At 36.9% G+C, this 26,007-nt stretch overlaps 1 protein-coding gene across 7 annotated transcripts; it reads right to left on the bottom strand.

Moving 5' to 3' along the window:
- Positions 1–576: 576 nt before the first annotated feature.
- Positions 577–18,187, bottom strand: CCDC28A (coiled-coil domain containing 28A). 7 transcript variants are annotated; one of them, XM_081296155.1, is made up of 6 exons: positions 18,059–18,187; positions 15,485–15,684; positions 11,634–11,797; positions 7,814–7,968; positions 4,996–5,018; positions 577–3,176 (listed from the first exon to the last, which is right to left on the bottom strand). In XM_081296155.1, the coding sequence occupies exons 2-6, from the start codon at positions 15,640–15,642 to the stop codon at positions 3,125–3,127; spliced, it is 552 nt and encodes a 183-aa protein (XP_081152281.1). In that variant the 5' UTR covers positions 15,643–15,684; positions 18,059–18,187; the 3' UTR covers positions 577–3,124. The 7 variants fall into 7 exon arrangements, 6 of the variants coding, with proteins under 6 accessions (XP_081152281.1, XP_081152280.1, XP_081152284.1 ...); XM_081296154.1 differs by having other exon boundaries at positions 577–1,166; XR_014022264.1 differs by lacking the exon at positions 577–3,176 and adding an exon at positions 6,000–6,128.
- Between the last annotated feature and the right edge of the window lie 7,820 nt (positions 18,188–26,007).

Raw genomic sequence — 26,007 nt, 5'->3', positions numbered from 1 at the left:
TACAATCCCAGCAGCTTGGGAGGCTGATGCAAGAGGATCACAGTTCAAAGCCAGCCTCAGCAACTTAGCAAGACCCTGTCTCAAATTTAAAAAAAGAAAGAAAGAAAAAAAGGCCTGGGAATATGGATCAGTGATTAAGTGCCCCTGGGTTCAATCCTGGTAACAAAAGGAAAAAAAAAAAAAGACAATGAAGCTAATGTTTGCTGCACTTTACAGATATCAGCTACTATGCTGAGCATCTTTTATGTACATCTTCAATTACACCTCATGCAACCACTATCAGTTGGGTACTAACCTCATTTTCTAAATCTAAAACAAAAATTAAACTCATCCTGAGTAAATGTACATGTGCACAAACTAAGGGGCAGAATGGAGATCCAAACCATGGTCTAAGTAACTTTAAAGCCCATACTCTTTTATTACATAGTATATAAATATGTAAAAGGCACAAAATTTACAAAGAAAGTTACAGAACCTCACATTTTATAAACACAGTTTACTTTTGAGGATTGAACCCTCATATTTATAAATTGAAAGACTACCCAATCTTCCAAACAGACAACAGACTCATTTTTAAAAGAATCATTTTATTAAAAATAGCAAATCTCACAAATACTTATTTAACATTTTTGTCACTGGCCATTGGAAAACACACCTGCGTGTGTACTGATTGTCTAGTGTAAACTGAAGCTGGGCTGCCACAAGAGGCCTGTGCACCATCAACTTACGATCAATACTGGAATAAGTTTGATGAGCTCAGGAAGGATAAATCCCTTAGCCCTATCAAGAACATTTAGCACAAATGCATTTCAAGTATAACCCCATAAGGCAACAGTATCAAGCACAGGAATACATCCTTTGCATTGCATTTCCTGATTAAGCCTTCACCAAGGCCTAGATCTCTAGTTACAGTGAATTACAGTGAGCACATTTACTAAAAGCAGTATGTGGATACAATCATTGCACTTGCACTTTAATTACTTGAATTCCTATTGTGGAAGATGATTCTGGATTCAGCTGTAAAATTAAAGAATGTTGCTACTGGATTCAGCTGTAAAATTAAAGAATGCCGCTTCTCTGCAAATCCCAAGAAAGCAAAGTGCATTTCAGTTTAGCTGGTAGAAGTATTTGGAACATCTTGTGTATCCGCCAAATGGAGTTTTTGTCTGAATTCATCAGTTAAGAAGATTTTCATTCTATAGTATGTACTTCTTTTAAATTTCAGGAAATTATATTCAGGAGCTAAGTATTTTAAAAGAAGGAAAGAAAAGAAATATGTTTAAGGAAAAGCTGCTATGTTGCTATTGGGATCCTTGGATGTGGAAAGACAATTTTTAAATGCAGGAATTATACTCTGTCTATGCTTAGTCAAACACTACTAAAGATGATGTTCCAGATTCCAACAGAGCATTATTTTTTAATGCAGCAATAATCATTTTTATGATTTAGGAGCTAATTAGAGTCAAATATGATGACTTACTGGATTAAAATAAATATTTGAGAAGACATCTCTTTATCATCTTTAGGAAAACAACTTCTTTGTAAGAGTCCAAATTAAGATAATTGTGTCTCTAAAATATATTCTATAATCCCCTTAATCATTCTTTGAAAAAGAATAATATATGCAGGAAATCTGCACATAGTATTTCCTGCATATATTATTCTTTTCCTTTCTCATCATCACCTCTTATTTTCCTTTCTCCTATACTACTTGTTACCTACTTTCTAAGACCTAATTTAAACAATAATAAGGATACACTGAGGACAATGCTAGCAATATATGAATGGCAGAGGTTGCAAAATGGATAAATGTAAGCCCAGCCATAAAGGCATTCTAGTTCAGCTGGAAGGATGAGCCTTAACATAAAAAAAAAAAAAAACACAAACAATAAAATAAGGAAGAACGTTCAGTTAAGCTACATACAAAACACTTTATGGAAACCACAGGCTTGAGTGTAATTTGATAAGGAGGAAAAGGAAGCCAGAGCAACTCCAGGCAGGAAGTACAACCTTAACAAAGGCATGCAGAGAGAATGAATGAATATGGTATTATTAAGACATTCAAAGAACCAGCTTCACGGGGATGCAAAACGTGATGTATAGGCTGTGACTAGATTACTGAGAGTCTTTAAAAAGTTGGACATGGTTTTAAAAATTGACAAGAAGAAAGTAATGATTTAGGAAGATTAATTTATTAATAATGCTATCTGAAGTCTAGAACAATATTATTCAATAAAATTATACTGCAAGCAGGGCACCGTAGCTCATGCCTATAATTCCAGGGACTCAGGAAACTGAGGGAGGAGGGAGAATAGAGTTTGAGGCCAGTCTCCCCAATTTAGCAAGACCCTGTCTCAAAATTTAAAAAAATAACTAAGGGCTGGGAATGTAGCTCAGAGGTTAAGCACCCCTGGGTTCAATTCCTACCACCAAAACCAAAACCAAACAAAAACAAAACAGAAAAAAAATTTAAATTTTCTAGCTGTCATATTAAAAGGAAAAAGAATGAAATTGATTGTAATAATGTATATTTTACCTTAATAATTGTTTAAAAAATCATTTCAATATGTAATCATTACACAAATTGAAATATTTTCCATTCTTTTATGACAAATCTTTGAAATCAGATGTGTCTATTACACTCATAACACACTGCAATTCAGCTACATTTCATGTGTTCAATAGCCATGTGGCTAGTAGCTACTATATCGAACAGTCAAGCTCTAGAGTAGGAATGGAAAATTCATAAGTTATGAAAACAGGTAATAAATAAATAAATTAGGTGACCTGTGATATCATACAGAGAATGAAGAAAGAATGAAAGTAGACTGATGATACCTGACAGTTGCAGTTAAGAGATGGCAAGTAGATTTCATGTCCATGTCCAAGCTCAATAGGCAGAAAGTGCCATGACTGATTAATAATGTCAGCTATGGTTAGAGAAGGGATTTTGAAATATTCATGGAGACTGGAACAACAGATACAGTGATGACAGAGAAGGCAATTAGGAGGGGAAAGATTAATTACCACTAGAACATTTACCATGTATGAGGAACCAGGGTTGTCGCACTTTGTTCAAGGTTATATGCCATTTGCCAAGATTTAAAACCAAGTACTCCAAAACCTATACTTTTGTATTATCCAGGCTGCCTTGTTTGTGGTGGACAGATCCCACACCAAAGGTTGAATCAAGGAAAGAGATAAAACAAGTAAGCCTACATGTTTTACAAAAACTCAGATAAGAGGATAGGAGATAGTTGGGTGTCTTGGGCATAGAAAGAACATAAAGCATAAAAGGAATACAATGAAAAAAAAAAAAAGAATAAGGAATGACTTCTAAGCAAAGTCCCTTATTTAATTCAAATCTTACCCCCTTTTCTTAAAGTCTTTCTTGATAATAACATCTTATATTAATCTAATAATCTCTCCCCATGGTTGATGTGGCTTCTCAAAAATTTATTTTCCTCATCTACAGAATGGAGAATATAAATAACAACACCTGTGTTATGGTTTGGCTGTGAGGTGTCCCCCAAAAGCTTATGTGTGAGACAGAAATGACTGGGCGTGAGAGTATTAATCCAATCAGTGAATTAATCCCCTGACATGAATTAACTGTGTGATAACTGAAGTAATAGAGTAAGGCTGGAGAAGGTGGGAATTGGGGTATGGCTTTGTGATATATATTTGTATCTGGCAAGTAGAGACCTCTCTCTCTGCTTTCTGATCATCATGTGAGCTGCTTCCCTCTGCCACATTCTTCTTCCGTGACATTCAGCCTCACCTTGAGCCCTGAGGAATGGAGTCTGCTGTTTATGGAATGAGACCTCTGAAACCGTGAGCCCCTATATAAACTTTCGCTCCTCTACGTTGTTCTAGTCGGGTCTTCTGGTCACAGCAGTGTGAAAGCTGACTAAAACAACCTGCTTCCAAAGGTAAGACCAAAGGAAGTAATATGTATAAAATCCTTCACACAATACTTAGCAAATAGTAAGTATTTATAAAGGCTAGATGTTAATTGTTATTACTGGATTTGTATATACTTCCTTATTTCTTAATTGTTGTTACTACACAACTGAGTAATTAATAACAATGTTATAGAAATAGTAATTTACATACATATATATTCCATATAGTTTGAAATTTTTCACATATACATTCACATGTTACAGAGATCTTTGAGATGTTAAACAACTTGCCCAATGTTACATCATCAAAATATGGAACTAACTATCAAATGATAAAATCTCTAGATGAATAGCCAGTATCCTTTCTATCTCATTATCTGGTTTAAAGGGGATGTTTTACTTCTCAAATTAAATATTCTGTACATATTCTGTAACTGGCATCATTTCTTATTACTCTAATGTTCCTACCACTATGTTCAAAAATACATTTTGAAAAGTTCCTGAAATAATTTTTCTAGATTGAAATATTAAATCCTGAATATTGGTAAGCATTGGTGTTTTCCTTTGAGCTATTCCTATATTACGCTTAGCACACTTAATTGTGAAAATGTTGGTTCATAAGCTACACACACATCCCTCAAGGCTGTAATTTGATGATATCTAATTTTAAATTTTATATACTTAAAATATTCTAGGTAATGTTATTAAGTTAAGTATAGTATATTTTCTCTAGATCCAATAGCCAGTTCACCTCAGAATCTAAGATTCAAATAATTTCTATGGAAACTAGCCTAATCCTTAATTATCATGACTTAAAAAATAATTAACTTAGTTTTTAAAGAGTTCAAAAACAATATAAAGCAATGCAGAATAAAGCAGAAACAAAATTTCAGCACACAAAATATTGAGGAAATTCCATTTGGAAACCAAAGGGGCAGAGAGGTGGACCTGGTAAATATTTTGTATCTTTGTTCACTATACTTAAATAATACCTTTTTCTAAAATGTGATAGGGATTACAAATTACAAAATTATAAATTTTATAATTATAAACTATAGGCTTTTCATTGTTGATAGTAGGCAAAGGATACATAGAAGAATTCAATTCTTCCAACTGTAAAACAAAGAAACAAAGTTTTTATAAGATAAATATAAGTAACTATAAATATAAGTCATTGTTACCTCTATATTTTTAAGGATTTTTTTCATTTAATATTTCTTAAGAAAAACATTCAAAAAATTTCCAATCTGGGAAATACCCTTTTGCAAATTAATTAAAAAGTAGCTTTAGCTGATGATACCTGACAGTTGCAGTTAAGAGATGGCAAGTAGATTACAGACATGTTGCGCAGTGGCACAACATGTCTGTAATCCCAACAACTCAGGAGGCTGAAACAGGAGGATCATGAGTTCAAAGCCAGCCTGAGTAATGGCGAGGTGCTAAGCAACTCAGTGAGATCCTGACTCTAAATAAAATACAAAATAGGGCAGGGGATGTGGCTTAGTGGTCAAGTAAAAAAAAGGTAGCTTTATCATTTATGCAACATAATGAGAAGAAACTGAAATCAAAGGATAAAAACTGGAGTTTTGTAAGTATTCCCAAACCCATCCATAATTATAATAACTTCTAATAATAACTTTTAAAAGAAAAAGTTGCCATTTTAATTACACTATCTTTAAAACCTTTATGAATTACAAAACTATTTCATGTCATTCAGTTTTAAAGTATAAAGTATAATTTATCACTTTTTGTCTTAGTTTGTTTGGATTGCTATAACAAAATAACAAACTGCCAAATATGGTGGTCTAGACTGTAATCACAGTGACTGGGAGGCTGAGAAAGGAGGATCACAAGGATCACAGGAGGATTACCACACTGAGGATGTAATTCAGTGGTAAAGTGTCCCTGGGTTTAATCCCCAGTACCAAAAAAAAAAAAAAAAAAAAAAAAATTACCATAAACTGGTGGCTTGTGAACAACAGAAATTCATTTCTCACAGTTCTGGAGACTGGAAGTTCAAGATTAAAATGCCAGCAGATTTGGTGTCTGGTGACCTCCTGGTTCCAATACGGCAACCTCTCATTATGTACTCACAGGTAGAAGGGGTAGGGGTCTCCCTCATGCCTCTTTGAATGGGCACTAATTCCATTCTTGACCATTTTACTCCCAAAGGCCACCTCCCACTTCCATAACCTTTGGGTTGAGAATTTCAACATATAATTTCTGGGAAGACACAAACATTCAAATCATAGTACACCTAACTTTACAGAAGGAAAAATTTGAATTACAAAAATGTTAAAATTGTTCAGTGTTACACAGTATAATCTAAATATAAGCCTGAACTAAACAAAGGTTTTATTGGCTTCAAATTCAGTGTTCTTTTTACCACATCATAGTTATTTTCCTACAGTGCATAACAAACTAAGCTATATTTGCTAAGAGGAATAAAACAAAACAAACTGGTAAAAAGGAATGCTTGCAAGACTGAATACAAAAAACCTGAAAAATAAAAAGAGAAGAGGCTTGAAATTTTAAAAGTATGGGCATACAGTTTCCCTTGAATTTGCTTATTCAAATGACAGAGAAAAGCAACAATAGACCCTTCTTATCATTAGTAAATATGAAATTTAAAACTAAAGTATGTTGAATTTGTTTTATTTATGTTTGTCTCAAAAAGCATTTAAAGAGACAACTGAACTAACAATTCTCAGTCCAACAATCTTACAAGATGTTGGGGCTGAAAAGTGACTACTCCCAAAATTCATGCTTTAGTGCTCACCCATAATATTTCAGAATGAGTGTACTTGGAGACCAGGTCTTTAAGAGGTAATTAAGTCAAAATGAGGTACTTAGAGTGGGCCCTAATCCAATGTTACAGATTCCCTTAAAAAGGAGAGGAAATTTTGACAGGTGTGCACAGAGGGAGAATGCCATGTGAATACAAAGGTCACTATCTAGAAACCAAGGACAGAGGCTTCAGAAGAAACCAACCTTGTCAACCCCTTGAACTCCAACTTTCAGCCTCCAGAACTGTGAGAAAATAAATTCCTGTTCCTAAGCCACCCTGTCTGTGGTACTTGGTTATGGCAGCCTACCAAACTCATATACATGGCAATGTACTAAATTACCATAGACACCCAACACAGTTCTGTATTTAAAAATAGGTAACCACCACCTAAGTAAAAATAACACAAAAAATATTAATCATTTTAGGTAAAATTCTTTTTTTAAAATATATTTTTAGTTGTTAATGGACCTTTATTTATATGCGGTGCTGAGGATTGAACCCAGTGCCTCACAAATGCTAGGCAAGCGCTCTACTACTGAGCCACAACCCCAGCCTGAGGTAAAGTTCTTTGACTACTATCGTCTCCAAAGATCTGTACATATATATGTATACAACATTTTTACATGTAATATCTGTGCATATATAATATGTGCATAAGCAAATATTTCCTTTTTAGATTTGCCAGTTTTCTGAAAATACATGTTTAGACATAAGTATGATTATTTCCTTAGGATACATTTCTTTGGAAAATGTACTTTTTAAAACAGTAAAGTACAACATGGATAAAACCTGAAAATTCTAAGTCAAAGAATACCCTTAAGGCACATATTTTGTATAATTCCATTTATATAAAATTCCACAGTAGGCAAATCCATAAAGGCAGAAAGTAGACTGGGGGTTTCTAAAGGATGGGGAGAGTGAGGGAATTGAGAGGTACAGGCTTCTTTTGGGGGTAATTAACATGTTCTGAAATTAAGACAATGATTACATCTTCACAACACTATGAATATACTAAAAACCAGTAAATTGTATACTTTAAAGTGTTTAAAAGGTGAATTTTGTAAAGTGAACTTTATTGCCATATTTCTTTTAAAGAATAGAGAAAAATAACTATACTTACATCAGACAGAAGCCTGTCCAGATTGGAATCACTAGCTGTTTTTCTTTTATCCTCAGGAAGTTCCTCTAACTCCCCATAGAGCTCCAAATTCAAGCGAGCTAATTTCTCTTGCATTCCCCGAACATGTTCCATCTGTTCTATGGAACATTCATTTCCTGGGGAACATTCCAGAACATTAATAAAGATTAATGTTAAAACTAATAGCCTTGAGGAAAAACATATAAACTCTGGGTGCTCTAAAAGAAATCCATGTTTTTTCTTTTGTAAAATTAGATTTTTAATGATTGCATATTTTCTATGTATAATTACAAATCAAAAACACCATACTGGGGATTGAACTTGAACCCTGGGGCACTCTACCACGGAGCTTCATCCCCAGCCCTTTTCATTTTTTATTTTGAGACAGCATCTCACTAAGTTGTCAAGGCTGTCCTTGAACTTGTCTCAGCTTCCTGAGTTGCTGGGATTACAAGCATGCGCACTATGCCTGGCACAAATCAAATTTTTGATCAGGAAAACAATAACCAACCTAATAATTGACCTTGTTCACTAAAAGAAAATATGTATTTTTTTAAAAAAAAAAGCAAAATCTTTCCTTAAGTAATAAAAATATTTTTATTCAATAGCAATATAATATATAGAAGCAACAGCACTGTCTAATTAAGTTCAATTTGACAACTAACATTTGAATTGACTGACCCAACATTTTATAATGAGTGAAATTAAGATTTCTACCAGAACTTCAACCATGAATCATTTTTTCCAAGCAATTATATATTCTTCCTTTAGAAAATATTTATGAAGCATGAAGAATGTTATAAAGCAAGAGCAGCATAATGTAATTTTTTTTTTTGGCAGGGTGGGTACTGGGGATTGAACTCAGGGGTAACTTGACCACTGAGCCACATCTCCAGCTCAATTTTGTATTTTATTTAGAGAAAGGGTCTCACTGAGTTGCTTAGTGCCTCGCTTTTGCTGAGGCTGGCTTTGAACTTGCAGTCCTCCTGCCTCAGCCTGCTGAGCCACTGGGAATATAGGCATGCACCACCATGCCCGGCTATAATGTAATGTTTTTGATCACATACACAATAGTGCAAGGCAACTTGCTTTGTAAAGGATAGATCTTACATGATTTACTGACTAGAGTGATATCATCTGCCCACAAGAACAAATTTATGTATATATTACATAGTACACGTCCTTATCCAGTTTAAGTACAGCCTGTGCAAACTCATGATACTATAATTTTTTTTAAAAAAAAGAGCTTTCTATTTTTCCTAAATGTAGCTTAGCTAAAGTTAAAATACATATCTTGAGTCAATATGAATTAATGTAGATTATACTATAGTTTCCTCTAGTGAGCTTTATAACTTCTTAATTCATTAACTATACTATAGTATGTTAAGGACTACTAATATTAAAATTAGTTACAGTTCTTTCAAAATCATCCTTTATTCACAGTAAATGTCTTCTATTTTAACTATTAGTAACCCGGAAGAACAAACACCTCAGGATGTAAGATGTGTGTGTGGGGGGCGGGGGTGTAAGGGGTGTGTGTGGGGGAGAGAGAGAGAGAGAGAGAAATATATATAATAATATATATAATAATAATATAATATATATAATAAAAATTTAAGCAGTTAAAGCCACAAGGGAAAAGATGAGTGAGTCAGAGGATGGATGAAGGTAACCTAAAAGCAACAGAAGCACCAGAAGACTAAAAAGTAATAGATGGAGGAGAAACAATAAACAATAGAAAAAGCATTCTGCAAGATGAAAGATGAGTCAGCAAGTAAGAAAGCCTTACTGAATCCCAGGCAGGATGATGAGAAAAGACAAAGACCTAAGCACATGTTGATAAATGCCTAAACTTTAAAGCTTAAAAAAAGGTCTTTTAAGTATTAATGCAGAAAAAAATTATTACCTAGTATGAAAGAATTCAACTGGCAAATAAATCTCATGGTGACACTTACAGATAGCAGTAGAGTACCAGACACATAAGAAAGGACTTCAGTTCAAACATACAAAGTTACCTACAAAGCAAGAATTGTGTAGGGAGGTAGGAAAGAAGTAAAAGTGGTCTAAAGGGAACATCTCAAGGATGGGAAGGAAAAAAGAAGGAGAGAGGAAAGTCAAAGAATTCTTCAGATACTACCATACCGGGATGAGGTAGTGCTAAAAGTAATGTGCTTTTAATGTATTCTTTTCAACATACTATATAAAAGACTACAAATCCAGAAACAATAAAAGAAAAGATAGACATAGTTGAGTATGCAAAAAATTAAAACTTTTACAAAGTTAAACTGCTCTTGGCAATTAACAACAGGATAAATAACCAAATTAAAAACTGAATGAAATACTAAAAAGAGCAATCCAACTGTTTACCAAATACACATAAATACTCAAGTTCAGTAGAAATTTTAATACTGTTAGCTCGACACAGTGACACCAAATTGAAATACTGGTAACTCAGAAGGCTAAAGCAGGAGGGCTACAAGTTTGAGGCCAGCCTCAGCAACTTAGTCAAACCCTGTCTCAAATACCTGTCTGCCTGCCTGCCTGCCTGTCTATCTCTATATCTACATATCTACATATATATGTACAGAGAGAGTGGGGGTACTGGAGATGTAACTCAGCATCCATGGGTTTAATTGTCGATGCCAACGGAGTAGCAAAAATTAAGACACAATACTATTAAAGACACTATACAAAACTGTTCTTGATGGGAATTTGGGAAAAAAAAACTTTTTTTCTGTACCTTTTCTTTACTCAATAATATTTGATTGAACTCTTTTGTAAACTGCTGCTAGAAATGAGAAATGTAAGGTTTTTTTTTTCTTTTTTGGAAAGCAATCTGGACACTTCAATTAAAATTAAAATTACATATATGCTGTGACCCAATAATTCCACTCATGGTAATTCTTTGCAAAGAAATAAAAGTACCAGAATAAGAATTAATCTAAGAATCTTTACTGTGGAAGCCAAGCATGGTGGGGCACATCTGTAATCCCAGTTACTTAGAAGGTTGAGGCAGGAGGAACCCAAGTTCAAGGTTATCCAGGGAAACTTAGTGAGACCCTATCTCAAAATAAAAAAATAAGGGGCTGGGGTTGTGGCTCAGTGGTAGAGCACTTGCCTAGCATATGTGAGGCACTGGGATCGATCCTCTGCATCACATAAAAATAAATAAGTAAAAATAAAGATATTGTGTCCATCTACAACTAAAAAAAGTACTTAAAAAATAAAAAATAAATAAAAAGGGCTGAGAATGTAGCTCAGTGGTAAAATGCCCATGTGTTCAATCCTTAGTGCCACAAAAAAAAAAAAAAAAAGAAGGTTCACTATACCTTTGCATTTAGTGGCTCAGAGATGTGAACAATAGGAAAATGATTGAAATAAAGTACAGCATATTCATAACTTAGAATACTATGTAGCAATTAAAAGGAGAATGTATTAGAGCTGTGCAGAGAGTTCCATCAAATATTGTTGAGTAAAGAAAAGGTACAGAAAAGTATACATAAGGTCCCATCTATGTAAAACAATGAAAACAAAAATCTGTGTATGTGTCTACGTGTCTAAATATTGACATCCATGCAGATTATAACCTGGGGAAAATATACAAAGATGTAACCTAACTGTTAACATGGTTAACTGGTTGGGGAGAAGAGGAGAGATGGAAGAAGCAGAAGGCATAAGAAAGGGGAGAAGGAAGTCAATCAATAAAAACGTGGGTGAAGGAAAGTCCACGCTTCCATAAATCAATATATATGTTAATGACAAACATCTTAAAAAATAGTAAAGAGAAATATTTACTGCTTACCAAATGCTTGAAGTTTTCCAGAGTGGAAATCATTCAGAAGACTCAGGAGCCCTCGCTCCATTTCCTGAACGTCGGAGACATCAGTGAGGAAAGAGTGCTGAATGGGAGTTGACTGAGCACCTTTTCCTTCTCCACTCTGAGGTTTGGTCTTTTCTTTCATCACTCTGCAGAGATGATGCAATTAATTCTAGTTACAGCTTTTCAGGCTATTCTAGATTTAATTTTTGCTTAATTTTTCCCTTAAGAACAAGAAATCAGAAAAAAGTCAATACTAAATAAAACCAGTAACCTCAAGCTATAGACCAGGAAAAAAACAATCAGGGGAGAGGAAGAACAGGTTGTGAACATCTCAAACAAATGCATGGAATGCAATTTCTTAGACACATAAAAGCTGTGGGTTTTTTTTTTTTTTTTTTTTTTGTACTGGAGATTGAATCCAGGGGTGTTTAACCACTGAGCAACATTCCTAGCCTTTTTTTTTTTAATTTTTTATTTTGAGACAGGGTCTCAATAAGTTCCTTAGGGCCTTGCTAATTTGCAGATGCTAGCCTTGAACTTGTGACTCTCCTGCCTCCAATGGCTGGGATTATTGGCACGTACCCCATATCAGGCAAAAAGTTTGATTAATACATTTATATAATACACTATTTCTCTGGACTGTAAAAAAATTGAAAAGAAAATTAGTCTTTTTTACTAGCTTATGTTTCATTATTTCATTTTTCAGTAAAACATCTTCCCCTTCTGAACTTTGCCCTATTTGTTCCTTGAATTATCAGTAATTCTACAAATGATTATGGGGTCCCTACTCTGTAGCTGACATACCAGAAGTGCCCAGTCTAAGGACAAAGGAAGACATTTAAATATATAGTCACCATATGATGCAGTTCTAAAAACCTCTTGTAATCCTTGACCCCTCCAACTTCATAAGGCCCCCACATACTATCATGAAGTCCTATTGATTATACCCATAAATTATCTAATTTTCCTAGTTCTCTCCTTTGCCACTGCCTTCTTCACCCCCTTCCCTTCTTCTTTTTTTTTTTTTTCTCTCTCTCCCTCCTTGGTGCTAGGGCCTCCTGTGTCTAGGCAAGGCCTCTACCACTGAGCTACATCCCCAGCCACCATCATAGCTCTTGTCCTAATGACTCCAGTACCTTCCCAACTGGTCTCCTTATCTCTGTGTGTGGTCTCTGATCCCCCTTCCTGCCTCACAAGGCAGCCAGGTCCACTTCTTAAAAATCAAATCATATCATATAATTTATACCCTTCAGCTTTGCACTGCTTCCTAAGTCCCATATCCTTAAGAAATCCTATCTTCTCCTGTCTGTGCTCTAACTACTACCCTGAATCTCTTTAGTTTTCTAGAAACATTCTGTCTTCTTACATGCTAATCCTCTGCCTACATTCACATCTTCTGCTTACTGCCACCCTTGCCAGGCGACCTCCCACACATCCTTTAAATCTGTTTAAATACTGTTTCCTCAGGAGGGCCTTTTAGGAACCCGGAGACTAATTATCACTTATTGCACGTCTGGCATATGCCAGGCTCTCAACTACTTGAATGACAGTGCTATGCACACTGCCATATAAAAGCAAAGAGCAGGTCATACAGCCCAGGGTAAGCTAGGAGAGTTTCCTCAAGGTGATATGTGAGTGAAGGCTTAACAAGCAAGGAGGGGTTAAATAGGCAAAAAGGAAAAGGTGTTGTTGTGATATCTTTAAAACCCAATATAAACTACAGATTCTTGGGGTGTGTATGTGTGTGTTACTCAGTTTTTTTCTTTTATTTCAGTACTTGGGATTGGACACAGGAATGCTTATCACTGAGCCACAGACCCAACCCTTTTTATTTCTTATTTTGACACAGGGTCTTGCTAGGTTGCCCAGAAGTTGTGATCCTCCTACCTCAGCCTTTGGAGCTACTGAGATTGTAGGTATATGCCCAGGTGTACTTATCACTGAGCCACAGACCCAGCCCGTTTTACTTCTTAATTTGACACAGGGTCTTGCTAAGTTGCCCTGAAGTTATGATCCTCCTGTACCTCAGCCTCTGGAGCTACTGAGATTGTAGGCATATGCCACAGCACCCAGTCTCAATTCATTTTTATATAACACTAAAGACATCTTATCTACAACTGTACTCACCACAATGAGGTGTATACACACACACACACACACACACACACACACACACACACCTGGGAAAAGCACTGGACAAAAGAAAGAAAATAATAATTCTTAAGAAAAAATTTAGAGGGGCTGGGGATGTGGCTCAAGCGGTAGCGCGCTCGCCTGGCATGCGTGCGGCCCGGGTTCGATCCTCAGCACCACATACCAACAAAGATGTTGTGTCCACCGAGAACTAAAAAATAAATATTAAAAATTCTCTCTCTCTCTCTCTCTCTCTCCTCTCTCACTCTCTCTTTAAAAAAAAAAAGAAAAAATTTAGAATTCAAAGGCTGTTGTTACACTAATAGTTCTTTACAAAGTAAAGTTAGCATTTTCTGTAAGTTGTGTTAAATCACATTATCCAGTACTTTGCTACTCAAAATGCTGTCCATGACCCAGTAACATCAATCTTACCTGTGAGTTTACTGGAAATGCTCATGTGAGGCCCCATCTCAGACTGATTCAGAATTATATTTTATTTTTGGGTACTTGGGATTGAAACCAGGTGTGTATTACCACTGAACTATATTCCTTATCCCTTTTTATTTTACATTTAGAGACAGAGTCTTGCTGAGTTGCTTAGAGCCTCATTACGTTGTTGAAGCTGGGCTTAAATTTTCGATCCTTCTGCCTCAGCCTCCCCAGTCACTGGGATTATAGGTATGCCTCATTGCACCCAGCTAGAATCTGCATGTTAAAGAAATCCACATTAAATTCTGAGATAAACCACTACAAAATGTAAGGTTTCAATATAATAAATATATTTTTCTCCTCTCAAATTTGAAAGTTTTATTGAAGAAACGATTTCACATCAATTCATTGTTTAAGAACCCTCTCAAAAAAGAAAAAAATCACAGAAGGTAAAACAAAACCGATTATTCCTACTTCAATGCTTTTGGTTATGTCTCATTGCCTCACTTTATGTTAGAACAATTTAATACCAAAAATCATACAATGAAATTACAATATTGCAAAGCCCCACTGTGAATATAGTCAGGCACACAATGATGATCAATACAGCTTTAGTCCTCGGAAAGCCTACATTCTAGAAAATAGGGGAATAAAATTACCAGGTAAAAAATGACAATAATATCAGTTTTTAAACTGCTATTAAGAATTTAGAGAAAGGCAAGTTGTGGTGGTACACACCTGTAATTTCAGCTACTCTAGAGGCTGAGGCAGGAGGATCCCAAGTTCAAGACCAGCCTGGGTAATTTAGCATAACCCTGTATCAAACTTAAAAATTAAAAGGACTAGAGATGCAGCTCAGTGCTTGGTTGGCATATATAAGGCCCTAAGTTCAATCCCAGTACAAAGGGCGGGGGTGGGGGGAGAAAGAATGAATGAATTAATTTAAAGAAAGGAATTCTTGCCTTAAAATTTCTTAGCCGCCTTTTTCTACCAATTATAACTTTATTCAAAATCTGACTCTAAAACTGGGCACCAGAATTTCCAGCAACTTGGGAGAGGTTGAAGGATCAGGAGGATTACATATTTGAGGCCAATCTCAGCAACTTAGTGAGTCCCTAAGCAACTTAGCAAGACTTGTCTCAAAATAAGAAATAAAAGGAGCTGGGGATATTGAACCCTGGATTCAATCCACACTACAAAAAAAAAAAAAAGGAGGAATTGACTCAATATTTAATAGCATTTTACTGTGAAAATGTGAAAGAAGAATTCACCTTTTTAACTTTGGTCGCTGTGAAGTTGACTGTGATGCTGGATTTGAAAACCCTGTGCTCTTACTAACTGGAATGGCATTTTTTTTGGCATTAACAACCTGAGTAGAATGGGCACTGAAAGATTTTGGACTCCTCCTCTTCACTTTCCGTTCTTCCATTGTTTTAAGTTCCTTGTTGCACCAAGGCCAGCTTCTTAAGACCTAAGTAAAGAAACACAGTAATTGTATACATTAGCTATAATATGAAAGAGATTCAAAGACCCACTCAAAGGAGGATTAAGAATTTCAGAGGTCATTAGAAAGTAAGAATAAGGATCCCTTAAGTTTGTGTGATATACTTTATACTTTTTTTAACCATCTTCTTTTTTTTTAAGAGAGAGAGAGAGTTTTTTAATATTTATTTTTTAGTTTTTGGCAGACACAACATCTTTGTATGTGGTGCTGAGGATCGAATCCGGGTCGCAAGCATGCCAGGCAAGCACGCTACCACTTGAGCCACATCCCCAGCCCTTTAACCATCTTCTTAATTCACTTTTCCTACAAATATTTGCTGATTCTCTCCCATGAGTCAGGTACTATTATGAATATTGAGGAAACAGCACTAAATATGACAAAGTTCCTGCACTTGAAAAGCAAACATTACACAAGGTGCACAATATATATAAACAATAAAACAAGTCATTCGTATTATATCCCAGCCTGACTCAAGTTTTAGGTGGCCTTTAGGTCTCCCTTTCAAAATGTATTCTTAGAAAAAACAACTCAGATTCAGACAGATGTATAATTTTCAGGGTAACAGAATTTTAAATAACAACTAGAAGTCTTATTTCAATTACCAAGCAAACATTAGTTTGTACCTAGAAGTAAGACCGATTCTAGCTAGATTCTAGCTCTATGATCAAGTGCAGTTCTATAAAATCAAGCTTGTTTCTCGCCTATTTTGAATACTTAAATATACTACCGATGTCTAAGGAAACATGAATCATATCTTTGGTTTTGCTCATATTTTTAAAATTAACACTATAAAGTTACAGATGTCCCTTTCATGGGGAATATGTGTAAGGCTTTATATTTATCTCAATACTGTCCCATTACTTCACATATTAACCAGTTTTATTTCTTAGCTATCCCAAAATGTCCTTCTACATTTCTGTTTTATTTTTGCATAGGTTAATTTTTTCTTAATTCCATTGACTCATTTATCATAAAAATGAGAAATTCAGATGGCTATATACCCTATCAAATTGTACATTGCCTCAGGAACATTAGACCTTTTAAAAAATATCGTGTTGTATTTAATCATGCTGTGACTGTTCAAAAAGATTCAAACCCTGCTGTCACTCCTAAAAGTTATTTGAGAATTTTAATGAACATAGATTTTCTTTCTTGCTATTGTCTGGACTCAGTACCATTAGCCCTGGAAATTAAAATGCTGAGTTTTGATTGACTCTAGACAATCACGAGTTTAGCTACGATACTTCCAAAAAAGAAAAGGCTTTCTGGGAAAGATGCCAGTGCCCAGTCTCTAATTCCAGACACCAACTGTAAATCCATTTAAATATTGGCAAACAATATTTCTCCTAACAAGCATTTTTAAGCCAGGTGCCTTGGCCAAAACCTGCAATTCCAGTCACTCAAAAAGCTGGGACAGGAGGATCACAAATTCCAGGACAGCCTTGGCAACTGTGTCTCAATCGATCCATCAATAAAAGGAATGGGGAATTAACTCAGTGGTAGAAAGTTCCTGGTTCGATCCCCAGTACTGGTGGGAGAAATGAAAGCATTTTTAGTAATAAAACACTCATTTGGGGTTTGTTTCAACATGCAAATTAAATGAAACTGTAAAAGGCAACTGAATAGAGACAATAGGGTATTAGTTCTCCAAAGAGGCAAGGGTCTGCATACATTTATGATACACATAAACACATTGGCCTTCAAATTTTAAGATGGTAATAATACAGCCTTGTATGGTGGCAGATGCCTGTAAATTCCAGCCACTCCGGAGGCTGAGACTGGAGGATCACAAGGTCGTGACCAGCCTCAGCAACATGGCTAGATGCTATCTCAAAATTAAAAATAAAAAGGACTGGGAACGTAGCTCAGTGCTAAAGTGACCGGGTTCAATCCTCAGCAACCCCTCCCAAAAAGGATGCTAACACATTTGGCGACCCACGATCAAGAGACGAAAAAAAAAAAAAAGAAAAGAAAAAAAAAACCCTAAGAAGTAAAGTAACGCAAATAAACCGTGGCCTCAGGCAATGGTGTTCTGCGGGGCCAAGGCTTGAGATTTATTCGTTTAGTGAAGGTAACATGTGTCACAAAACCACCGAAATCCTTCTTGTATACCAAGCAGCAAGGAACGTTTTAGAGAAGGCGCAAACCGTTCAGGCTTACAAACTAATTTTGGGTGCCAGACCTGCCTCCAAGCAGGACCAGAGAAAGTCCCTCTGGACTTCATCCCATTCCCCTTTCCCAGTCCTCTAAAGCGATGACCCATCACCATCCCAAACACAGCAGTGACCTAAGGGGGCCTTCAGGAGGGCGTTGCGGGGTTTCCTTTGCTTTCATTACCTACCCGAGGAAGTAGAGAGTCCGGGTCCCTTTCCTCAACCCGCAAAGATCCGGGAACCTCGGACGCCACTGCCGCAGCTGCAGCTAGATCCCGGGTCACATCTCCCGACCCGCGGCAGCGCAGCGCCCCTTGTTTACGGAAGTGACACAAGGAGGCGGTGCCTTCGTACCCTGGGAGGGAGCTCCGCCCCTTCCTGCTCCAATAGTGTCTCTCGGGTCTCCGCCCTCGGCACCTCATTGCTTCCCCCGCCCTTCCTTCAGCTGTGACTCTGAAAGGCGTGGAAAGGAGGACCCATGACCCGCCGTTGCACTTTAGGCTCTGTGGCCCAGACACAGGGCGTGATAAAGAGTGGCGGTGGAGCTGGGAAAGGTGAATGTAGTACCCTTACGAGACGCAGCCCCGCCCCTGAGGCGAGGCTCAGCCCCACGCACTACAATTCCCAGCATGCTATTCGTATAAAGCCGGGGGCGGAGCAAAGTGTCGCCATAGCAACGGTTCCTGATTGTTTCCGATTCGCTGCCCCAACTCTAGTAGGCTAAACCGACTACGGTTGGAGGGCCGCGGGAAAAATGAGGTTGTGATCACGTCGCTGAGACCCTAAGTGAGATTATTGTTACTACCGTTAGTAGCGGCTCTGTCCAGATACTACACTTGCGTTATCAATAAAACTCACTACAATTTTAGAGGTAGGTGTCCTAATCCCCCCACAGAGACGGTTTCCTACTGTACTTCTCCCCTGGACAAGGAATTGCGTGTTGAGAGAAGGATTTACCCTGAATGGGAGAAGAAATCCATTTTTCATTCCCTGGTCTGGGTAGCCTTCCCTGTGTGGAGGTTGGAGATGGGAAATTTTAGATTCTTTCAAATTGAAGGGACTTTGAAGGAACACCGCCTTGGCTGTTTGCTAATGAGGTTATGCCAATGCCAGAGAGAAAAGGCAAAGATGAATCCACGTCTCCTGGTTTCTAGTATGGATTGTTCTTCCACCACCCTCCATTTTAAAATTATGATTGATTGGGGGGGGGGGTGAGGATTGAACCCAGGGGACGCCTTACCACTGAGCTACATCCCCAGCCCCCTACATTTTTTTTTAGACCCCGAGTTTCACTAAATTTCCCAGGCTGGCTTCTAATTGGCAATACACCTGTCTCAGCCTCCCCAAGTAGCTGAAATTAAAAGCGTGTGTGGGACACTGCCCCTGGCAGACAAAACAAAACAAAAAAAATTTAAAACACAGAGCAAACACTCACATACTCAGTATCCAAAATGAACAGATGTCAAAGTTTTGTCATTTTACAGTTTTAAACGAAAGAAATAGAACATTAGAGTAAAAGTAGGTGCCCACTCTACTAATCTCCCAAGAGGCAACTAGGATCAGGAATGAAAATGAATCTTTTTTTTTAATATTTATGTTTTAGGTGTAGATGGACACAATACAATGCCTTTATTTTTATGTGGTGCTGAGGATTGAACAGATCCAGCCCGTGCTAGGCGAGCGCTCTACCGCTGAGTCACAATCCCAGCCCCTGAAAATGAATCTTAATAAACTAGGTTTCTATATTTAAAGCATTACTATGTGTTTATAAACAATACATGAAATGGCTTTGGAATGTTGAAGTTTTACATGAATGCTATTGTATTTTGTGAATTGATCTGCAACTCAATATTTTTCACCCAATTCTGTTTTTAGATCTATCTATATTGCTTTATATATTTACTTCATTTTTTGCCTATATAATCAAAATAGGTTTGCTACAAATTATTTGGAACTCCTATATTGATAAATATTTAGATCTTTCCCCATTTATTGCTATTACAATCAGTGCTCTGGGATACATTCTTATCAGTTTCTTTTCTCAGAACCCTACAGTGCTGGGCATGGTGATTCACACCTGCAATTGCAGCTACTCAGGAAGCTGAGGCAGAAGGATAGCAAATATGGGACCAGCCTGAGTTACTTAAGGAGATGCTACCTAAAAATAAAAAGGGTTTGGATGTAGTTTAGTGGTAGAACACCCCTGGGTTCAATCCCTAGTAACAAACAACAACAACAGAAAAAAAAAAACCCTGTAGTCAGAGATCTGTATTCTTGATAAAAGAAATTAACAATAAATTAGGCAAATAAGACTATCATTTGATGGTTAAATGCCTTGAAATAGCAGTTTAAAGTCATAGGGAGTTATTGTAAGGAGTGGGGTACTGAAGGATGAATATCAGGGGAGGCCTTCCTGAAAAGACAACTTCTAGGTTGAGATCTGAATGAAGCTCATGATCCAACCTTGGAATGATCTAGGAGAGGAACATCCCTGAACAAAACATATCCTGAAGTTCAGGTCTTAAGGCAAAGTGAGCTTGGCATGTTTGAGGAAGCAGTAGATTGGCCTTCCTGCCAAAAGATCTAATGCTTAGAAACTAAAACTTAGTTTTAGTTCTTAAAACTTATCATTTAGGATAGTTTGTGATTCTGCAAATTCATGTTTTAATCCAATTTCAAACATATTCTTCCTTTTAAGGCCAAGAGTAATTGACAGGATTAGGGGATGGTTATCACCAAGGTAGGTGGTCATTTCCATAAATTCTTGTAATAGGAGCACTCCAGTTTCTGAAGGCTGTGTTAACCAGAAAACAAAATATATCATGGGTTATACTGCATCATGACCCTTCCTTCAGTTTTCTCTCCTTTTCTAGAAGTTTAGACCAAGTTCACCAGTATTCGCATGAAGTACCAAAAGACTGCCAAGAAACACTTGAAGGACTAACTCATATAATATGTTAATGGAAGTGGAAGGAAAGAAGGGAGACAGGGAGAGCGGAAGGGAAGCAAGGAGGCCACCATGACACTTTATATCTCTGTGTAACAAGTAAGTTTGTGAAATGGTAGGGGGATAGCTCAATGGTAGAGCCCCTGCTTAGCACAGATGAGGCCTTGGGTTCAATCTCCATTATTGGAAAATACAAATACACACCAAAGAAGTTTGTTTAAAACCCAAAGTCCTACCACTCTGCCTTTTAAGAAGTTGGCATGATTTCTGTCACTGGAAAAATAAATCTGTATGTAGAGGCAAGAAAGGAGGTAAAACTCAAGGTAGATGACCTGTTATGGGGTCACAGTGACAACTGGACACACACAGATATGTAGGAGGCTAAGTTTGAGGATATGAAATTGAGAAAGTCAACTTGCCCTGTGTAATAAAGGAGGAAAAATTATTCCCTGGAGTGTGGGGGTTGAGTGTTGTTGCTAAGAAACAGCAAAGAGAGGGGGGCAGAAGAAGAAAAACTGGCTAAAATGATAGATAGAAGGAGGACTTTTAAAAGAGCAAGGAATTTTAATTTGTAATTATTAGTGTTACTGTAAACACACATACATGCTACTCATACTTTGAAATATCATGGATGCAAAGCTTTCTGTGGATGAGTCATTATAGAACTAAAGTGAAAAAGGTTGTGCTCTGTATCCTTGGAGATATAGTGAACAAAGACAAAATGTATATCAATAGTCTATACCCTGAACTGCCTCATATGAAGCAGGAACTTAGCATCCACAGTGAATGGGAAAATTGCAAACCACTTTCTACCCTACACTTAGAAGGACACATATGTGTTTTCTGCTATATACAGGTAGGGTTAGTTTTAATCGAATTTTAATTTTAAAGGGCAGTGGTTCCTGGGATGACATCTGATAATCTACCTGTCTTTTTTAAATATATTTTTTTAGTTGTTGATAGACCTTTATTTTATTTATTAGTATATGGTGCTGAGAATCGAACCCATTGCCTCACACATGCTAGAGGCAAGTGCTCTACCACTGAGCCACAACCCTAGCCCCAATCTACCTGTTTTTACCACTAGTCTGTTAGTTATTCAAGGAGGGAACTAGGTTATATAGTCTTTATATTCATGAAATCTAACATAGTGTTTGGCATATAAAAGAAACTTAGCAAATATTTATTAAATGAATGGATAAATGAGAAAAAATTAGGCCTAGATTAGGGCAGGGTTCCGAATGGCATGATTATATCACATGTCACCATAACTCAGGCTTTCAATCCAGAATTATGAAGATGCTCTTAGCTATACCTGCTTCTGGTCTCCAGGTGGCAGTATTTTATCACATTAAATTGTTTTGAGAAACCAGAGAACATAAATGCATTAAAATAAAAATTCAGTTCTGAGCTTATTTCTGTAATTGTATACGTAAAATAAGTAATAAAATATAATTATATGAGATTATGGATTTCTTCCTGAGTTTCAACCCAAGTCATTACTGGTAGTTCTTGCCTGGTGCACACCTATAATCCTACAGCTCAGGAGATAAGGCAAGGAAGTTGCAATTTAGCAAGACCTTGCCTTAGAATAAAAAATAAAAAGGATTGGGAGGTAGCTCAGTGGTAAATTTCCTGGGTTTAATTCCCAAAACCAAAAACAAATAAATAAATAAATAAATAGAAAGAAAGAAAAAAACACTGGAATTCAAGCAGTTTTACATATATACAAATTAGTGTTCTATTTTGTTTACAAAACACCTGTAGTACTTCAAAGTGTGAAAATCACTGTGTGGGGGGTGGGGGATAGAGAATAAGGGTGATGAAGATTATAGAGAAGGCAATAATATGTTTAGAAATAATTTATCTCCCAACAAATAAGGTGAATAGATTAAATACAGGGTGGCCAATTAAATTTGAATTTCAGATAAATAAGGAAAATTTTCTTGTTTTTTCAATTTTTTTCAATTATTTTACAGGACATACGTATAGAAAAAAAAGTTTTCATTGTTTATCTGAAATTCAAATTTAACTGTGAAACCTCTATTTATTTGTTTGTTTATTGCTAAATCAAGCAATCTTACTAATAATTATCTTGTAGTCGTTAATTCAAAAATAAAAAGAACCAGGTCAACAGGCAAAAAAATGGTGCTTCCTTTTTTGGAGAGATAAAAAGGAAGCAGCTGATAAGGGTTGGCTTCCTTATTGGAAGTCTAACTTTATTGCTCTTTGTATTCTACCCATGCAGGCTGGAGTTCCTCAGCTAAATAACTTATTTTCAGGAAACTGAGGTCCAAACTGTAAGCTACCTTTAGCAAGTACAGATGGTAAAGCCTAAAGTATTTTATATAAATACAGTGTTTTGTGCAACTCTGCAAAATCCACACCCTGGGACTGAGGGTGTATCTCTGGTAGTCAGTGCTTAGGAGGCTCCAATCCCCGCATTAAAAAAAAAAAAAAAGCAAACTCTTTTTATGATGGAGGATATTCTAGACCACTTTACCTCTCATTTCTCTTTTCAGGGAAACTTGATGCATAGTAGTGATGACAAGAGAAATAGCTGAATTCCTTATGAAGTGAATCCTATTTTTAATGAGCTATCATAGTTTTATAACATTTGTATAGTTAATAACTATTTCCTATCCTCCAGATAGATTGTTCTTCAAAATTATATTTATAAGCAAAATTTGTAATTAAAAAAATTATGGGTGCAATGGCACACATCTGTAATTGCAGCTACTGGGGAGGCTGAAACAGGAGAATCACAAGTATGAGGCCAGTTTGGGCAAATTGGCCAGATCCTGTCTCAAAATAAAATAAAAGGGCTGGGACATGTAGCTCAGTGGCAATGTTATTGCCTTGTATGTACAAGGTCATTTTAAGTAAGTAGGTATGAATTTAACCAAAGTTATGTAGCTACTAAGTGGAACTGGGACTTTTTTGTGTACGTGCGGTACTGGGGATTGAACCCAGGACCTTGTGCATGCGAGGCAAGCACTCTACCAACTGAGCTATATCCCCAGCCCCCATGGCCACATTGTCCACTGTACATCATAGCCTCATTAGTTTAGAAGAAATAAGTAAACTGCCTGACAAGGTTTTGAAGGGGACATTTGATCAGTTTCTGGAATATAGTACACATGGCATTCTTCTCTGAGTCCAGAAAAATTCAAATGAATAGCTAGTCTTTCCTGTTTAGGTGTATTATGAATATTACTTTTGTGCTTAACCCGAAGAATGTAGCTGTTCTAGAGTTTATAAAAGGAAGAAAGAATGTTGGAGAGTGGGAGGAAGATTTACCTGTGGCTGGGTAATAATTACAAAAGATGGACGAGGATTAAAGAATACATGTATGGATGTATGAGAAAGAGATTTCTAGCGTAAAGCTGAGATTTAAAAAGAAAATATGACTTTGCATAATTATCTACATGAAAAGGAAGGGGGGATGTGGGAGGGACATTGCCTCTAAGAATCTTAGATTTGTGATAACCCAGATTGTGCATGTTCCACAGTCATGAGAGAAGTGAATTCTCAGAGGTCATGATATACTACCCAACATGATAGCCTCCTGCTAAAGGAGAGTTTTATAGAGAGCAAGAACAAAATAAACATACATTGTTGGTATGTCCTCAAACATGATTCGAACCCAATTAGATATTTTTGGACATTCCTTCCATCTTCTCCTCTTCCAGGGGGAATATCTGTGAAGCAGTCAGGGCAGAAGGAAGAGAGGTCTGGACTTGTTAGGGGAGCAGAGTTCTTACCCTGCTACCTAATTAACTCTCTAACCACTGGTGAGTTATAATCTCTGAGCCTCTTTTTCCTGAACTGAAAGTAGCAATGATTTTACCCACTTGATAACATTGTCGTTAGGACTGCACCTAGTACTATATGTAAGAGCAATGAATGCAGAGCATGTGTGGGGGAGGCAGTCATTCCTCACGACAGGTATGTGCCATGGCACCCGGCTAGGACCTAGATCTTCATTTACTTTCTACTTCCTGTATACTCCAATGTCTCAGTATTAGCCAGGAGCCTTAATTTCAGAGATGGATTGCTTGGGTTCAAATCCTAGTTCTAGCAGTGTCATTTTGGATATATAACTTGATCTTTCAGTGCCTCATTTCTTTCCTATAAAGTGGAAGTCGTCATAATGGGGACTTCTGCAAAGCCTTGCTGTGACAAAGGCGACATAGTCTACAAGAGCTTATTATAGTTTATCAAGAGAGGCTGGTTTGTAAATAGGTGATTACAGTGCCCTGTAATAAGTACAGTTATAGAAATATGATTAAAATACTTCCCTAGAACTAGGCACAGTGGTGCATGCCTGTAATTCCAGTTACTTGGGAGGCTGAGGCCAGAGGATCATGAGTTTGAGGCCAGCCTTAGCAACTTGGTGAGATCCTATCTTAAAATAAGGATTTTTTTTCTTTTGATACCAGGGAATTAGACCCAGGAATGCTTAACCATTGAGCCACATTATCAGCCCTTTTTATTTTTTTTATTTTGAGATAAGATCTGGCTAAATTGCTTAGGGCCTTTTCTAAATTGCCTGGAACTTGTGATCTTCCTGCCTTGGTCTCTGGAATAACCGGAATTATAGGCATGTACCACCACACCCGCCTCCAAATACATTCTTTTTAAAAATGGCTGGGAATGTAACTCAGTGTTAGATACTTGCCTACCATGTGTGAGCAGCTGGGTTCAAGCTCCACAACACACACACACACACACACACACACACACACACACACACACACAATCTTTGCTAGCATGAGGAATAGACCAACCTGCCATAAAATTTAAATCTAAAAGACAGGGAATTTGTGTGTGTGTGTGTGTGTGTGTGTGTGTGTGTGTAAGAATTATTTGTGTGTGTGTGTGTGTGTGTGTGTGTGTGTGTGAGAGAGAGAGAGAGAGAGAGAAAATGAATATGAATGAATGTGAACAACAGAACAGTTTCTGTTCATAGGCTTAAGGATGAAGTTCAGAATGAATTGCCATGATCTTCAGGCCCAGGCTTTGTAATATTCCCACCTTTTTCTCTTGCCCCTACTTACCATTTCCTGTCCTTGGAAATTACTTCTATGACTCTGTGCTTTTGCACATTCTGTTCCTTGACCTAGAATACCCTTCCCATATCTAAACATCTCTCTGGAGCTCCACAGTGATACTGCTGATATCATCATG

Source organism: Spermophilus citellus, assembly GCF_964194105.1.
Source record: "Spermophilus citellus genome assembly, chromosome: 5".
Taxonomy (NCBI): domain Eukaryota; kingdom Metazoa; phylum Chordata; class Mammalia; order Rodentia; family Sciuridae; genus Spermophilus; species Spermophilus citellus.
This window is presented reverse-complemented; position numbering and strand designations above follow the sequence as displayed.

Bases quoted from the DNA above. Each gene is read 5' to 3' on its own strand.
- CCDC28A (XM_081296153.1), bottom strand. From the start codon at position 15,642: ATGGAAGAACGGAAAGTGAAGAGGAGGAGTCCAAAATCTTTCAGTGCC. The intron at 7,969-11,633 runs GTAAGCAGTAAA...AATGTTCCCCAG, and splicing joins TGGAAAACTTCAAGCATTTG to GAAATGAATGTTCCATAGAA. The intron at 5,019-7,813 runs GTAAGTATAGTT...TTTGTTTTACAG, and splicing joins TGGACAGGCTTCTGTCTGAT to TTGGAAGAATTGAATTCTTC.